General features: G+C 38.8%; 1 protein-coding gene across 1 annotated transcript in view; it reads right to left on the bottom strand.

The window, feature by feature from the left end:
* Positions 1-15,702: 15,702 nt before the first annotated feature.
* LOC126279060 (protein bark beetle) overlaps positions 15,703-18,587 on the bottom strand; it is a 313,877-nt gene continuing 310,992 nt past the window's right edge. The window contains exon 36 of the mRNA XM_049979491.1: positions 15,703-18,299. Coding sequence (XP_049835448.1) covers positions 17,577-18,299 — 723 coding nt within the window. The 3' untranslated portion in view covers positions 15,703-17,576. The remainder of the gene's footprint in view (positions 18,300-18,587) is intronic.

The raw sequence follows: 18,587 nt of genomic DNA, 5'->3' as shown, positions 1-18,587 counted from the left end.
CGAAGGGGAATTTATTGTAATTGCACCGCAGTTTCTCGGGTTTATTTCCTCTATGTTTAGTTGAGAAATTACGTATATTTGTTATCTCAGACGCTTTCTTGAAAGGTTTTCGAACGAAGAGAATTATGTTAACACGTTATTCATAAGAGAATGTTTGAGAATCTGTGGACGTTTTAGATAGGTCAAAACAACGTTGTAAACTCAGTAAGTTTAATTGCCATGTATTATTTGCCCCACTGCAATCGAATAAATACAAAAAGACTGTAAGCTGGCGAGTGATCAACAGGTCAGGAACAAAAGTGAGGGTTAACAAATTTTCTCCCTCTGTCACCTCAGGAGCATGATAGAATGAAAATGGTTTCAATTGGAATTGATTTGTATTTCAGATTTAGGGGCTTAAAACCTGAGAATTTTAGTAAGAAGCAGTTATTACAAAAGCAATGAAGAGATGTTACAAGTAGCAGTTATAAAAACCTTTGCATGGGACATGTCAGCATTAACTAATGCTAATTTCAGTGTATGTACGACAAAAGTTGTGCCCTGTACTAATTACATAGCTTATTATGTATGCCCAACTAACAAATATTTTACGCACAATTGTTGATCATTGTAATATAGTGTGTTAGCGCTGAACTATGGATACAGTTGTTTATGCGTCTTATGAAGTGAGGGCATAAGGCACTGTTGATGGTGATGTGTCTGTTGGATAGTGTCTTTGGTTCTATTTGTGAGGAGTAGGCTACGGGCAGCAATGGATTTCACGCTTCCTTTCTCTGATCACCACCATACGATACAAACATAATGCTACACTGTACACATATCCATTACATTCACCTAAACTCTACAAATGCACATGATGATTCTCACATGTCTGCAAGGATAGGGGCCAGTGTGTGTGGAGGAAGAACACCATTTCTGACAGGTGGCTGAACCTACCATGTGGAATAGCCCAAACAACAGTGCATTATGACATTTACATTTACCACTATATATGGTGATGTATGACAGCTCTCACATATCTGCAAGAACTGTGGGCAGTGGGTGCGGAGGAAGAACACCCTTTCGGACTGGTGGTTGGTCCTGTGGTGTGGGATATCCCAGACAACAGAGCAATACATCATTTACATTTACAACTATTTATGACAATATCACACTGAACATGGATGAGGGTACTGTAGATATATGGTGCATTAATAACAAAAGGATTTCTAGTAGTAAATCTTGCCCCTCTGAAATGATTTTCTGGTAGCTATAGAACATTTTAAGATTTCTGTAAGAAGTGGCTTCAACAAACTGTTGAATCCATGCTATGCTGTAGTCAATGAGCAACATGAATTTTATAAGTACGTAGTACCTACCAGAACCACTTCTTGAAAACTGTTACATGTGAAATGGATAACATTTTTTGTATCTGATAAAGCCCACTTCTCTTTCTTCAAATGACTCTACAATCCTTAAAACTGTGTATAATTAAACACTTATTCATTTGGATCAGATCTGATACAGCCAGCAGTTGGTACACAGTAACATGCACCGTGAAGGAAATTACTTTGACTTTTTCAAAGAAACTATTCCAGTGTTCATCTTAAGCAATTTAGGAAAAACACAATTTTTTCCCTTATTTACTAATATATTCAAATTTTAGTATTTCAATGCAAATGACTTCATTATTTTGTGTACATACACAAATATATGTACAAATACATTTCAAGAGAAATATAAAATATTTATTTGCTCATTCACCTTCAGGGATGTGCAACAAGTCAAAGTATACATTAATATTGACATTCAGGGATGTGGAACAAGTCAAGTACAAAACTTCCTGGCAGATTAAAACTGTGTGTCCGACCAAGACTTGAACTCGGGACCTTTGCCTTTCGCAGGCAAGTGCTCTACCAACTGAGCTACCCAAGCACGACTCATGCCCCATCCTCACAGCTTTACTTCTGCCAGCACCTCGTCTCCTACCTTCCAACCTTTACAGAAGCTCTCCTGTGAACCTTGCAGAACTAGCACTCCTGAAAGAATCTGCCAGGAAGTTTCATATCAGTGTACACTCCACTGCAGAGTGAAAATCTCATTCTCAAGTCAAATACACATTAACAAAGACAAAGAAATCATAGACTTAATCTGTATGTACTGTATTCTCAACACACTTTCTCTATAATATTTAATGCTATTCATGTTTAAGGTATCTAATTATAAGTGAGTAAATTTGAAAGAAAGCTGCTGCTTTGAATGAAGCTGTAGATGTAACTGTAGATGTCTTTGCAGTTGTACTATATATCCAATGCTCATCTTGTATTAGAAGCTTAAGTTACTAGACTACAATGGTATTTTTCAAAGAAAGCATTTTCTTACATCTGTAACTGCTGAGTCGTATTTACAGCACACTACTACTTGTCATGCAGCTTTGTAACAATACCTCTACTTTCTGTGAAATTAATAGAACTTATCAGTTGCACAATTTGCATGTTTGGATAATTTATTAGAAAGAGTGGCTAATGGACTAATGATGTATGTTATTAATATTCTTTTGAAGCTGTAGAGATTCCCATTTTTATTTTTATTTTATGTCAGATAAGCTTATTAGAAACCTTCCCACCAGAGGATGTAACTCCATCCTGAACCATAGACAAGGAAGCAAAGTCTACATGAAAATTATTTTTGTGGCTTGTATTGAGCCTGTGTAAATCGTAATTCAAGTGAAACTAATTTTTTCTATCAACAACAAAAACCATTAAAGAATAAATTTATTGTGAAGTGAGTATAAGAAATCCAAGATCTTAAAAAAGGATTCCGCAAGATGTACAGTTATCAGCTATACACAATACTGCCACCGCTTGCTTCTACTAAATAAGCATTTTATTAGCTTTACATGCACTGCCTAAGAAGATAATTTCATAGGACAACATATACAATCGTCCCTTACTGCTACTGATCAGTATACAATTTGTCCTCATTCAGGATGAATTTTTACTCTAGATCAGAACGTTTGCAGATCTGAAGCATCCTGGCAGACAAAAACTTTGTGTCTGACTGGGATTCAGACCTGGGACCTTTGCCTTTAGTAGAAAGAAGACAGGCACTGGGAGAAATGAAGCTCTGAGGGCAGGCCATGAGTCACATGTGGAAAGCTGTCGGTTGAGTGCATACGAACCAAAAGCAATAGCCACAGAATTGAATCTCAGGTTAGCACACAGTTGTAGTTTGCTGAGAAGTTTTAATATGTGACATCTTCATTACATATACTTATACGTATACAACATAAATGAAACAATGTTAGTACTTAAGGTCATTTTTAGGACGCCACATGAATTTTTCTGTTGAATAAAACACCTTTTCTGTAAGCCATTTCTCATAAGGTGTTTCTGAAAACACTAAGTAACTTGCCAATGCCTGTACTGGAAACATGTTAAATTATTGTATACGCATGTATGTGTAAGTGTCCTGAGATTTCTTAAGCTTGGCAGCTTGTATGTCAATCTGCTGTCATTGGAGTGTGTCATGTTGATGAGCAGCATTATGTTCCTGTTATTTTTGCTTACAATAAAATGGGACATAATTATTGGTATTCTGAGATGGTAATGAGAGGAACAGTGTAACCAAAACAGTTTCCAAATCAAGTGGAAAGGTTTGCAGAAAACAACAGTATATCAATAAGGTGTAAATTGATGCTAGATAGTTGGCAAGAAATAAGAGCATCCTAGGTATCATTTATTCTCAACGCTATTTACTCCTTCTCATCTCTGGCTCAATCAGTTTCCTCCTTCACTACATTACATATATACTTTATTTTGTTCCCAGAGTTGACTTTTGTCTTCTCATGATGTGCTTGCTTCACTGTGTAGAATACTTTCTTCAGCATTCTGTAGTATGCCTTTGCATGAGTTAGATTTCCAACACCAAATTCTTGACTAATACAATTTCCTTTCTGACACAAAAGGCACTTTCATCCCTTAAATGATTACATTTATTCTGTATACATTTGTAATATTATTATCTTTTTATAAGTCAAAAGGAATTAGTTGAGGGCGACATTTTTTCACACATGATACAAGGAACAAAGAGGACTTTATGCTTTCCACCTATTGCCTTAGATCTGTATGGCCAGGCACCTCAATATGTGGGAATGAACATTAAAATGGAACAAGTTAATGCAGATGGATTTAGGCCCACTGAAAAGAGAGCTATATAAGGCGCTGATACTGAAATGCAATTACTCAGTGCGTCAATTCATGCAGGACAAACTGGTAATCTGAGCTAGATTCAACTTGTTACATATCCCACTAAGTATATACAGGGTGTCCCACCTAACTTTGCCACCTCAAATATCTCTGGAACAAGAATAGATATTCAAAAACGGTTTTCACCAGCAAGAACGCACAGCAGGGGCTTAAGAAAACAAATACTATGAGAAATTTTGAAACATAAACAAATACTATTTTCAACAAAATTTGTGTATTTTTAAATGGACATCCCCTATTTTTCGCATACAATCAATAGCATGAAAAATCACAAAAATAATGGTGTTGCTTACATCGCAATATGTCAATTGCATCCCAAGAAATTGAGAAGCAAAGTTGACGCTTGAAATAAATGAAGCACACAGCTAGCGCACATCCTGAGACACAAGCGTGCACCTCATGTCATGCTGCTAGTAATCGTGATGTTATTGACGTACTACGCCAGTGGAGTGTTGATGTATGGTGTGGTATTGTACGATAACATATCATTGGCCCATATTTCACTGCTGGCGCTCCTAAAAGGGGATAGTTTATCCTCTTCTTGAGCTGTACCTTACTTGAACCAGTCCACCTCTTATAATGTGTCGAATAAAGCAGTACCAGTATGATGGATGTTCTGTGTATAATGTTTATTGTTGCAAAATGACAACTAGAGGTACAGTTAGTGGTAACACACTTTGTTTCGCATTTCTAAACCTCATAAGTTCTGTAATATGTGTGTTCTAAAGGATAGCAATGGTGCCACAGTTTCTGACATAATGCGTCGCATCTAGTACTGTGCTTAGAGCAGGGGTTGCCTGCACTGGCGACTGTATCCTGCTGTAAACATACCAATATTACCACGGCATGCTCTACCTTCAATGTAAAAGTGTCTCCTAATCTGGCCTGCATAATGTAACATAATTCACATATGTTGCCACATTAAACCTGTTTTCTTGTGGCTTGTTACATTTGCCGTCATCTAGTTGATATGCCAGCCTTCAGTAATGAAGAAAAACTATATATTATTTTAAGTTATGGTGAATGTCGCAGCAATGCAACTGCAGTTGTGACACTGTATGCGGTGTCCGTCGCGTCGAACCACTGGCAACATCTGCAAGACACTGACGGAAACAGGAAGCTGGGCTCCCACAAAACGTCAACGTACAATGCCAGCGACTGGCAATGGAAATGAAATTGCTGTTCTGGCTGCTGTAGTGCACAGTCCTCAGGTGGGTGTATCAGAAATTGCACGAGGTGTAGGAATAAATGTGCAGTATCTTTCATCAGTTTCATCCATTACATATTATCTCACTGCACCAAGAACTGTACGGCAATGACTTTGAATCCCGCATTGCATTCTATTGTTTTGCACTTAAGCAGTTTCAAGGTAATCCGATATTCCTAGAAATATGTTGTTTATGGATGAGGCTTCATTTACAAATCATTGTAATGTGAATCTATGGAACATGCACTACTGATCTGTGCAAAATCCCTACTGGATTCACCAAGTTGCTTATCAACAACAGTGGAGTGTCAGTATTTGGTGTGGTATCATTGCTAATTGTATTGTAGGTCACAATTTTTACTGTGGAACATTGAATGGACAGCGAAATGCATCATTTCTTCAACACACACTAGTGCTCCTCATGGAGAATCTAGATTGGAAACTCGTCTATCAATGTGGTTCCAACGTGATGGATGTCCCGCACACAATGCAATAGTTGCCAGAGATGTTTTAGATGCGACATTTCCAAATAGATGGATGGGGTGGGAGGTACTGTGTGACGGCCAGCACGGTTCCCCGACTTGACGCCATTAGACTTCTTTCTCTGGGGCACAGTGAGAGACAGAGTTGGCAGCATCTGTAGAAACTCAACAATATGTCCAACACTCTCTCGTTACCGATTTGCAAATGCGTATTGATGCATATGGAGGGCACTTCGAACACATGTTGACATGACACTGTTTCATTGGTCAAGATGTGGCTGTATTTTATATGCTGGATGTAATGCATAGCAATACAGTTTCTGTGAGTGACAGGGCACTAGTAAATGTGTTTAGCAAAGTGAATTCAAGTGTGTTATCTCTAGTTGTCATTTTGCTAGAATAAACATACATTTACAATTTAAAAAATGTAACTTTGCATTGGACGTGTTACTTGTTTATTTTTGTGGATTGTGCATACCTTCCCATTGTGTGGGCCTCTGACACAGGCAGTGTGAGGTGTACACTTGAGTCTCAGGAAGTGCGTTTAATTTATTTCAATCGTCAACTTCACTTTGCAATTTCTTGGGATGTAATTGATGTATTTCGATGAAACCATTGCCATTACTTTTGTGATTTTTCATGCTATTGATTGCATACGAAATAATAGGGGGCGTCCATTTGTGTTGAAAATAGTATTTATTTACGTTTTAAAATCTTGCTTAATATTTGGGTTCGTAAGCCTCTGCTGTCCGTTCATGCTGGTGAAAACCGTTTTTGAATATCTTTGCTGTTCCAGAGATATCTGAAGTGGTAGACTTAGGTGTGTGTGTGTGTGTGTGTGAGTGAGTGAGTGAGTGAGTGTTCATAAAAATGTCATTTTAGTGTTATATTATTAGTGTAAAAATCATTTTAATTGTAATGTAAGTTTTTGACATATGGATTTCCAATGTATGAAATGAATAAGCCGCAGTTCACAATATTAGGTAACAACACGATAAGCCTTAAATAGTCAGGAATGAGCAAAAATTTAAAGACACTGTCTCTGTTTATTGTGTTTAAAATATAAACAAAATTTATGTTTAGGCGTCTCTTAATGAACTTTTCATGTCTTATGAGTAATGCATAAAGAAACATGAGACTTCAACAGGAAGTTTAGAATAATTAACAATAAATTTATCTGCTATATACAATTTACTATAAAGTAAAAGTAAATCAGTCATCAATCCGAAGATTGTTTTGAATATCACAATGCTTTACTAGGAACGGTCCTGTTGTACGTGGGACGCTGTTGCCTTCCTCTGACTTTTGAACTGACTTACCAAGCCAGTTATAGGGGACCTAAAGTTTGTTGTGGATTCCAAGCCACGGTGCAACTCGGCATTTCTCACATCACCAAAGATTGACAGAGGGGAAAGAAGTACTAAGTGACAAACAAAAATCCCAGAACTGTACTGGGGATTGAACCTGAAACTATTGGATTTGTAGCCTGCCATTATATCCTTCTGCTCTAAACAGTTCACTAATATATTTGGTGCTATGTTCTAATAACCTACTTACCCCAATAAGAATACAGAAGCATGAACCAAATATCAAAGAAAGAATTTAAAGGCAGCAAATGTTCTGTATGTTATAGAGTTTGGAAGGGTACAGGAAAATTGCTATAGATGGTATGGAGAGAATTGTGGATAGGGTGGGCCTCATTTTTAGGTGACTTCAGGAAGGTGCACTGTCACACTTGACAAATGTCCCATGAATATTGATGTGCATCACTATATCAAAGAAATTAGAGTTCTCTGATACGACCCCCTCTCCCCAAACCCACTCCTTTATCTTTGTATACCTTCATCCTCACTACAGGTGAATCTCAGTTGCCTTAGGTCTGAGTGAGGCCTACACTTCTTTTCAACGTTACCCAAACCATCCCTCTTTCCTCTGTGATGAAGGAACCATTCATTCTGCAAGCTAGATAGTGTGTCTATTTGACTTTCGCTAGTGTCTGTTGGCAGTGCTACGCACTTCACCTTCTGAAAGTAAGTACCAGTGGCCAGAAATTCTGCCTCATAATTTATTAAAAAAAAAAGAGACAGGCAGATATAGACATAAATGTCTCTGGAACTGAAAAATAAGTAAAAGTAACTCAACTGAAAAAAAAAGGCCATTAGACCTGGGATGCTATTGTATGTATCCTGTATTGCTTGCACAGAACTGACCATTTTTCTAAATGCAGTTTATAATAAATAGATCTTTGAAAGAGAGTCATTCAAGATTGAACACAAATTCAGATGGATAAAAAGGGGGACGCAGATCAGCTGCTTTCGCTTTGAAGGAACCACTTGGGGATCTATCTGCATTTACTGATCCAGGAACACCACAAAAACCTAAATCTGGGTGGTCAGTGTCATAACCACTATGCCATCACACTTGCTCATACTATTCTGGAACAATGGAGTGGCCCACACAACTGTCTAGGGACATTGGTCCATCCAGTTTCTTAACATAAAATGGAAGACAGGAGCATGTGCATACAAGTTGAATCCATGATGATGTTACAATCTTTCAGGGATGATGGGAAGGGTAAATGTGTCAAACTGAGGTAAGGGATCCTGGTCTGGAAACAATCAACTTTAAGGTTGTAAGAAAAAAATCATTCTGATACCTCTGTCGGTGGAATACATGTGCTAGTACTGTTGTTGCTAAGATTGTATGGTAGGTAACTTTCAGAGGACCAAAGCAAGAAGAAAAAATATAGTAAACGTGGGCTCTGAAACGCATACCTCAACAGCTATGAGCACTTGTTCATCTTCAATAATGTGATACATATCTCTTCTGGTGCACTCTCTTTGGTTTGCACATTTTAATTGTGGTAGTGTGGCCCAAAACAAGAAAAAAAGTTAAGTAAGTATGGGCTGTAAATGCATACCTGAAAGGTTTTGGGCACTTGTTCAGCAGAAGAGATGTGTGTCACAGGAGTGTAGATACGCAACTGCTCATAGCTCTTGTGGTATACACTTTAAAGCCCATATTTCCTAGACATTTTTCTTGTTTTGGTCCATACCGCCTCAAAAAATATGGAAACCAAAGAGCTTGCAGTAGAAGAGGTGTGTTTTACAGTAGTGAAGACGAACAAGTGCTCATAGCTCTTAAGGTATACATTTTAGATCCCATTTTTCTTATTTTGGTCTATACTACCACTGCTGAAACTTGCCTTTGAAATCTTAGCAACAACAGTATCCTTACATGTATTTCACTTTGAATATATCCATTATGGATAACAAACTGCAACTGTGATTTAAACAGGTGATTTATTTGGGTTTAAATATGCAACCAGTCACTTTTTTGGATCTTAAATATGATTTATTGTACCATTCTCTAGTTTTTGAGACATTGCAGACTTATTATCAGATGGAGGTGTTGCCTCCATTCATAATGAGCCTGCAGTGGCCTGAAAACTTAGTTAATGGTACAATAAATTGTACCTAAAATCCAGAAAAGTGACTGGTTGCATATTTATACCTGGATACATTGCCGCTGTATTCCACTGTCAGAAGTATCACAATGATTTTTGTGAATAATTGTAAACTCAGTCATTTCCATGGTTCCTTACCTCAATTGATACCCTTTGCATCTTCCATCATCACTGAAAGTTAGTAACATCATCATGGAATCACCCTGTAGTTTAGAATTATGGCACTTGCTTATGATGACTTTGTTTAGAGATTAGGTAAGTCCACAAGAATTTAAGTCTTGGAAGATTGTAGATAGCATGACGCAAGTTGATATGGTGTTTGTTGACTTTTCAACATTTGATGCTGTTCTAACCTTCGGTGAGTAAAATATGCTTAGGTGGTGACATAACGAGTATGTGAAAGGATGGAAATCTTAGCACACAGTACTCAGTTCATAATTCTCAACAGAGACATCCTCAAAAGTGAAAGCATTACAAGTATTCTTCAGGTAAGTATCATAGAGTTATAATTGGTCTGTAAGATACCGTCAATAGCTTTCAGATGCTGTTCATGGATAGTGCAATTTTTAAGGGGTAGCTCATCTCACTGTGCAATTCAAGAAAACCTGCACAGGATCAAAATCTGTTACACAGACTGACAGTTGACACTGAACATAGCTTATCATGCATTACATACAAATGGATGAAAAAAATCACTTGACTTTGCAATCAGAAAGACAAACAAGTACACATCAGTATCTGTATGGGATGGGGGTATTAGGAGAATCACCACGTAAATATAGATGTAAGGAACTGTATACCAAACAAATTTATTGAAAGACTCCTGTGGAAGAGTAAATCATTCACTAATTACATTCCATAGAAAATTCTTGTTTGACCTATTCTTGAATTTTTTTTTTTTTTTTTTTTTTTTTTTTTTTTTTTTTTTTTTTTGGTTTGTTAATCTGGTATCTTTACTAACAAGTAATGGTGCTTCTGCTCGCATAATTCACATGTAATGATCATGATGAAATCAGATAAATTTTGGATTACATCAAGATGTATGGACAACTGTTCACCAATTGCAAATGAAACAGGGTAACATAACACTGGTGCACTATGTATCTACACCACATACCTTGTGGTTGCTTAAGAGTACAATGCACAAGGAGACAGTGTTAATTTCCCTGTCCTCCAATTTCATCTGTTGGTAGAATGCTGCTCTAAAGCAATCACAATTTTTTTACGTTTGTGCACACAAGAATGACAACAAATTATCTTGAGTCTTCCTGAGGTGCATATGCAGAATGAAGCATATGTGCTAGGATTCATAAACGAAGCCTCACCTCCCCAGACAAGAGAAGAGCATAATGAATGCAGTAACCAAAACCAACTGCGGGAACGCCTTGGGCTGCGGATCGGAGCCAGCAGGCGGGGAAGCCGCCGGTGGTGGAGGACGCACCACCAGGTAAACACAGGACGAGTCGGACGACAGACCAACGATAACTGACAACAACCGACCACAACTGACTATGACTGACACAACAAGGAAGAGATAAACAACACAGGCTTGTGGAAACCACAACACCAAACCCCAACAGTAAATCCACCCAGAACCAGAGCCAGGCAAATGTCAACAACGAGCAACGACCAGAACGCAGTACTGTCGAGATAGAAACGAAATCCAGAGCGAGTACCAGACTGACTGGACTAGGGCAGAGCAGGTCCCTATATATGAAACCGGAGGGAGCGGCTATTGGCCGCTGTCTGCACATGGCGTAGCAGTGGCGCCCTCGCTGCGCGGAATAGCCGCCGCGGAGGTGGAGCCCACTATGGGCTGACTATGTCCATTTGTTCGGGCGAATGTTCGACTTCCGCTGCGGAAGGTACTAGAATGAAGTATATTAGAAGTGGGCAATAGAGTAACATCTCAGTCCATTAGAGCAACTGGCAATAGCACCCAGAAGCCTAGTTAAAAAGCAAATTTCCCAAGCCATCACTTCCAATCCTGGTACTGCTGATCCCTGCACAAAATAGCTTCGGAGCACACCATTGGTAACTGAGTATTATCCTGGTCTGGAATGTGTTAATCAACTACTTTGACAGGGCCATGATTTCCTAAAATTATGCCCTGAAATGCGATCCATTCTGTCTGAGATTTTGCCCATTGCGCCTAGAATAGCTTTTCATCACTGTCCCAATCTCCACAATATTCTTGCCAGACCGTATAATTCTTCTGCACCCATGTCCGTACCTATAGTTCCTACCCCTGTGACCGTCCCCTCTGCAAAACTTGCCCTATGCACCCTCCTACCTTCACATATAATAGCCCTGTAACTGGCAAAACATATACTATCCAAGGGGGAGCCAACTGCAAAACGACACATCATGTATCGGCATTATGTAAACACTGTTCTGCATCGGCATGACTACCACCATATTATCAATTAGGATGATTTGGCACAGGCAGAGGGTATACTGTATACTGGAAACTCACAGTATCCTGTTGCAGAGCATGATCTACAACATGAGATTCATGACCTCAGTGCCTGTTTCAGAAAATGTGCCATCTGGATTCTTCCCAGTTTCTCAGAACTCCGCAGGTGGGAACTAGCACTGCAACATATCCTTGGCTCTTGCCACCCACCTGGCCTTAATTTACATTAATTTCTTCCGTCTCAGCTTTTCTTCACTGTAACTACTCTTTGCTTCACTCTGTTCTAAAGTAGAATGTTTTCTACATCTTTCATTGTCTTTCGCATCTATTTTTCACCACCACCTCCCACCTCTGTTATGTACAATGCGCTTATCTTCACACTCTTATTAACTCGTGACGATGTTTTAGTAGTAATCTCTGTTTTGCTTATTACTCTGTCTTCCACCTTTAAATTCTCAGGTTTTCAAATCTTGTCCAATGCACTCCCCAATAATCAGTCTTTCCTTCTCATCCTGTACGGTAACTCTCCCCTGACCCATGGTTCTGGGAGACTTTCCCAAAATCTACCCCTTTACCTGGACCTCTCCAGTCCTATTCCTTCACCCTTCTTCCTTCCCCTTCAACACTTCTGCCTGAAGGACGAGCCACTGGCTCTGAAAGCTTGCCAATCACAACAGTGTTTTATGTGTGTGTTCTGCCACCACTTGGTGAGTAGATTCCTTATCTATCCCGTTAAATAATATTATCAATAATTGTTTTCTTTTATTTATTTATACTTAATCATTTGAATAAATATCATTCACTGACTTTTTCCTTAGGTTTCCCAGATAATCTTCAGTTGCTTACCCCTATGTCTGTAAATGAGACATCTAACAGTTTAAGGCTCCACTCGCCCTCTGGTGGATGTGTAGTTGTAGAAAGTTACCAAAACCCAACCCCCAGGTATGTGGCAATGAGATTTATAGAAACCAATGTGTATGAATGCACAAAAGAACTGAGAATAAAGTGGAACCAAAAAGCCACGATGATTGTTCAACCAGGAGGGGGAAAACGGGGTGGGTGGAAGCTAATTTCACTACTGTTCAGTGGGTTCTAAAGTAGAATGTCAGATTCTTTGTGTAAAAGAACATAAAAGAATTGGCACTAATTTTTACTGTGTACAAAAAATTGTGATTCATCAAGCCATGTAGTACCACATATGAACTCTGATGCCCAACATTTGAAATGGTATGTCTCTTAGCAAAGACAGGAGCCTATCAGCAGATGACTGATTGAGGGATCATAGTCGTGTGTAACAAATTAGCATATTGCACTAGCCTTATTTTTGTACATTCACTTAAGCAGCTGCAGTGAATTGTCTGTTTATGAGCAGTTGTTTCGTCAGGACTCTGTGTGTGATGTTTTGGAGGAGAGGGTGGGGGGGCTGATTGCAGAAGTTGCAAAGGAAGCAATACATGCAGGAAAAAAAAATGAGATGATTCAGAAATACTGGGAAGCAGGAGAGGAGGAGACAGAGGGTACATGGCAGCAGTGGATTTATCTTGGCCAGGCGGTCAACAAATACCTGTTTCATACAGTCTTTTGTTTCCATTACACCAACAAATCAATATTCTCCTTACCGCTCAGAACTTTTAAAACCTCAACCACATTCTTTATCTGCATTCAGAGTGCTACTTTCTTGGTCCTGAAAATGCCCTACCGAAATCCTTCCCTCATTCCACAAAGAACTACACGAGAATCCACCTCTGTGCCACTCATGCTCCTAGTTCTGCATCACATAGGTCACTTCTGTGGAAACAACGCAGGTGCAAGACCTGACACACATGCATATCCATCACTTCCTATTGCTGTATTAACACAAACACATTTTCCGTCTGATCAAAAGTCCTGAAGACTGAAATTACCCAAGCTATATTATGGGTGTGCCTAAGTGCATATGTCAGTTAATAAGCAGTCAACACACATGAATGTTCAGTGGCTAACTGCACTTTTATCACCTAGGCCTAGTTGCTGAATATGCTGTGTTGCCCACAATGCCAACTCCCTCCAGCGTACCCTCCATTCTCACAACCCTCTGGCTTAAACTTCAGTTATGTGTCTGTCACAGTATTTCCCTGCTTCTTCCCAGCTGCAATAATCCTTCCATCTCTCCTACAGCTGGCTGCCTGGACTCATAAGCAGCAGCCTGTGTTGTTACAGCGATGAACAAGTGAACTTGAATAGGTATATGTACTTATACTAGCAAAGAGTAAAACCACAGGTCAAAAGCTAGTGCAACTTTTTTTTCTTCCAGGAAATTGTATTAACATTATAATTGTATATAAATGCTTTGTGTGTTCTCAGACCAGCCTTTATCTACAAAATAATGTCCTGTTTTTAAGTGGCACCAATGGCCAGATCATCACATTCAAGATACTTCATATGTGCATGCAATGGCATACTCTAAAAAATTTTTGAAAATAGATTCTCTGTTGTTCAAGATAACTCAAAATTAAGTTATTGTTACAACATTACACTGACACAATCAAAGCATTATGATCACTGCCCATTGCAATGTTGGATGCCATCCTGGTGACGCTGTAGGCATGTGACACAGTAAAAAAAGTATGTAAGTGGAGCAGACACAGATGGGGGAAGATATGGGCTGCAAATGGGTAATCCATTGAGATAAGCGACTCTGACAAAGGGCAGATTATTATTATGCCAAGCTTGTGAACAAATATATCAAAATCAGTGAAGTTGGCCGAATGTTCATGTTCTACAGTGGTGAGCATCTGTGGAAAGAGGTAGGTGGGCAGTTAAACTACAACCAAGCACTAAATGGTTGGACATTCACGACTTCAAAGAACGTGGGGTCCAGACGCTGGTGTGCTCTGTAAAGTAGGATGGATGGTGGTCTGTGACGATTGTGCCAAAAGAGCACAATGCTGATACACACACAAGTGTTTCGCAGTACGCCGTTCATCATATGTTGTTGAACATAGAGTTCTGCAGCGGACCACCCCTAAGTGTTCACATGTTGACCATACGACATTGTCAGTTACAATTTCAGTGGACATGGGACTATCGGCATTTGATCATCGAACAATGGAAACATGCTGGCTCTTTGTGTGAGTCACAGTTTAGCTACACTAGGCCATTACTGAGATGAATGGTGGATCAGACCTTGCAGTGTGCCATGGGCGCAGGCTGGTGGGAGTCATTCTCCTGTGCTTGCATGGGACCTGCGATAGCAGTCAAAGGCATGCCGGTAGCTGGTAACCACCTGCATTCCTTCATGCGTGATGTCTTCTCCAACTGCGATGTTATCTTTCAGCAGTATAATTGTCCATGTCTTGGAGCCATAACCATGCTGCAGTGGTTTGGGAACCACTGTAGTGAACACATGTTGATGTCTCGGTGGCCAAATTTGCCTGATGTAAATCTTACGGAACCCAGCTGGGTCACTGTCGGATGCCATCGCAGCATATGCAAATTAGCGGCCCATTATTTATGCAGATTACATAACCTGTGTGTAGACATCTACTGCCACATACCTCCACAAATCTATTAACAAACTGTTGGATCCCTGATAAGCAGAATCCGTGATGTGTTTTGTTCCAAAGATGAACTAACAAGCTATTAAGGAAGTGGTCATAATGTCTTGGCTCATCTGTGTATATGCTTGTTACGAGTCATTTTCAAATTTCATTCACATTTTTTGGCACAATTTTATTCACGAATAATTATCTTGATGTAAATCCTCACAAACTTAACGTTCATTATCTTTGTTGATGATGCTGTTGTCATTAAGTGTTTGTATGAAATGGAGAGGAAAAGGGCACTGAACCAACATTTTTTCTGTCATAAACATGGCAGTATCATATCTAATAAAACTGGTCATATAAAATATAAAATTAGTTTTAATATTACACAGAACACAAAATTGTGTGCTGTTGGTGTAATCAAAAAGGTGTTTACAATGATAACACATACATAAAATTTAATTTGTGTGACACAGTCTTATCATCAAAGAGCCACTACTATACACTGTTCTGAATAATAACATTTCAATACTTAGTGCAAAAATAAAACGATTCTTACTGCTATAATATACACTACGTCATTTGTAGCACAAAACGTTCTTTACCGAACACGAACACAGTAAGTAAATTGAAATAACATCAACAATAAGGACAGGTCAATTGATTACAATTTGAATCATAAAACGATTCGGGGGACCTATACACGTGACACTGCAGTCACATGAGAAATTGTCTTTTAATACAGTCACAGCCTGTTGATGGACACATAATGCTGTAAAATACCAACAATAAAACAGCTAGAATTTGTATCACACACATTCCACTGAATTTGTATCACACATATTCCACTACAGATTTCACATAGTTTGGGAGGGGGGAATCGGGGGGGGGAGGGGCAATAAGGGAATGCTTGGCACCGACAATACACGGACGGAAATAGTCAATCCACTTTGTTATGTACATGTCTGTCACTTTTAACAACTAATCATTTACACACAAACACTTGTGATGTTACATTAGGAATACTACATCAGTAGACATGTAAATATTATCACAGTCCTTTCTACTGCATTACAAGAATACTGATAAAGCCTGTAGTAAGTTTAACTGAAAATATGGACAGAATTGAAATCACATTAGAAAAATATATTTCTTACATAATCATTGAAATCACATGAGAAACATATATTTCTTACTTGATGATCAATGTAGTTTCTCCTTTCCAGGTTTACTTTATTCTTAAATGTTGTCCAGTTAAATCGTCATTAAAAGTTCTTGAACACAGAAAACACTTGTTGAAAGGGTACTTCCATGCAAGGACAATTTCATTAAATTTGTTTTCATTAGAACTTCCACTTCATGCAAAATTAATTTTATATTGCATGTCACAGTTGTAGTATAGAATTCCACATCAGCCACTATTAACTAATACTATTGACATAATAAAAAATCATGTCTTTCCCGATAATCACTAGTCAGGAGACAATTACAATTATTTCCACTTTAATATAAAGTATATTAAACGATTTTCTGATTTCTTGCCTTACAATAAAGGGACTGAGCATGTAAAATATTATATTTGTAAAAGCCAAGATAGTTGACTTACAATAGATGTTCTTTGGTACATAAGTATATGAAAATAATTTTAATTTAAAAAAGTATGATCCTCCATCAACAACATATGTTGTAACAGAAAGCTGTCTCACATCACTGTTCTCCTTCTAAATACGCATTTAGAGTATTTACACAGTAATCACGGTGATTTGATACAGTCTTCTCAAAACCCATTCATTAAAAATCTATCAATTAATCACATTCACAACACAAGCTGAAAAAATTGTGGAGTCCACTGAGTACAATACCAGTGTGAGCAAAATGTTACCTTATTACACAAGAATATCAGCTACGATGACTAGCAAGGGAACATAACCTCCTCTGGTGTGCTTTCTGAAATCTTAGAAAACCTCTGTATATCATTCATAAATTTCAGTCTCTCTCTCAATCTGTATTAAACATATTTGTGTACTTATAAACACAAATGGTTGTTCAGGCATGAGCAACCAAGTTAAAAAACTAAAGGCAATGATGTAGAACATACGGAAGTACACATGGCAGTGATATGAAATCCTGAAGAAAGAGAGAGAAGTAGGCACACTATTTATCACTTGTGGGACAAACACCCCTTTTAATGAAGAAGAAGAAACCATTGCTGAAAATTCTTGGTGAATATGTCTTCACATTGCTGTCTCCAACGGCTGGCTGTGGGCACGTGCCAGCGATTCTGTGTACTGTGGCACTTCTTCAAGGAGTGCAGCCTCGCTGCGTGAACGCGGTGGTGGTGGTGGCAAGACTGCATCTAAATCTGTTTCAAGAAGTAGAGGAGTTGGCTGGACTGTGTATGTATGTGGCAGTGGTAGAGTTTGCGTGTGTAATGGCAGAGGGCGTGGTTCTGAAACAGGCAGTACTTTTACAGGTTCCAGTGGAAGAGATTGTGTATGTGGTAAGGGTAATTGTTCTGTATCAGCTGGCTGTGTGCTGTGTACTTCTGATAATGGTAAGGTCGGTGAACGTGAAAGTGGTAAAGTTGCTGTTTCTGAATATGGCAATGAATGTAGCTCTGACACTGGTGTCAGTTTTGGCTGTGACAGTGTCACAAGCTGTGGATCTTGTCGGGGCAGGGGCTCTGGTGTTGATGGAGGAAAGCCACTGGAGTCCGAGTCGTGGTCTGCTGCCCGGAAAGGAGGTAGTGATCTGTCATGGAAGCCTTCATTACGGTACATGAGGCCACCGGGGCCATTATTTGAGTGATTTAGGAATGCGAGGCTAGGATTGCTAGCTTCATAAATGTCATAACTGTAACTGCGTGAGTCATCAACTGAAGACTCTAGTCGAGACTTTTCAACAGAATCGAGGCTGCCACTGTCTTCTTGCATCTTGTGATATTCAGCTGCAGGAACCTATAAAATGAAATGGTTTCATTAAATATACAAAGTCATGATTATTTCTTTTTTCTGAAATTCTATACTTAAACTTGAACTGTTGAACTTGGGACTTTTTTAAGTACAGCAAGTTCCCTTTTTGCCCAGGAAAGTGTTCACAAACAAGCTATACAACACAAAAGGGAAAATAATGTTTGTATAACATCTGTTAATTGTGTACGTGTACTTTTAAACACTGACAGAGGAATTTGCACAACACCTAAGCATTTTCTGTCCTCTACGTCTTCCAGATATTATCACGAGGAA

Source organism: Schistocerca gregaria, chromosome 6 (assembly GCF_023897955.1).
Source record: "Schistocerca gregaria isolate iqSchGreg1 chromosome 6, iqSchGreg1.2, whole genome shotgun sequence".
Taxonomy (NCBI): domain Eukaryota; kingdom Metazoa; phylum Arthropoda; class Insecta; order Orthoptera; family Acrididae; genus Schistocerca; species Schistocerca gregaria.
This window is presented reverse-complemented; position numbering and strand designations above follow the sequence as displayed.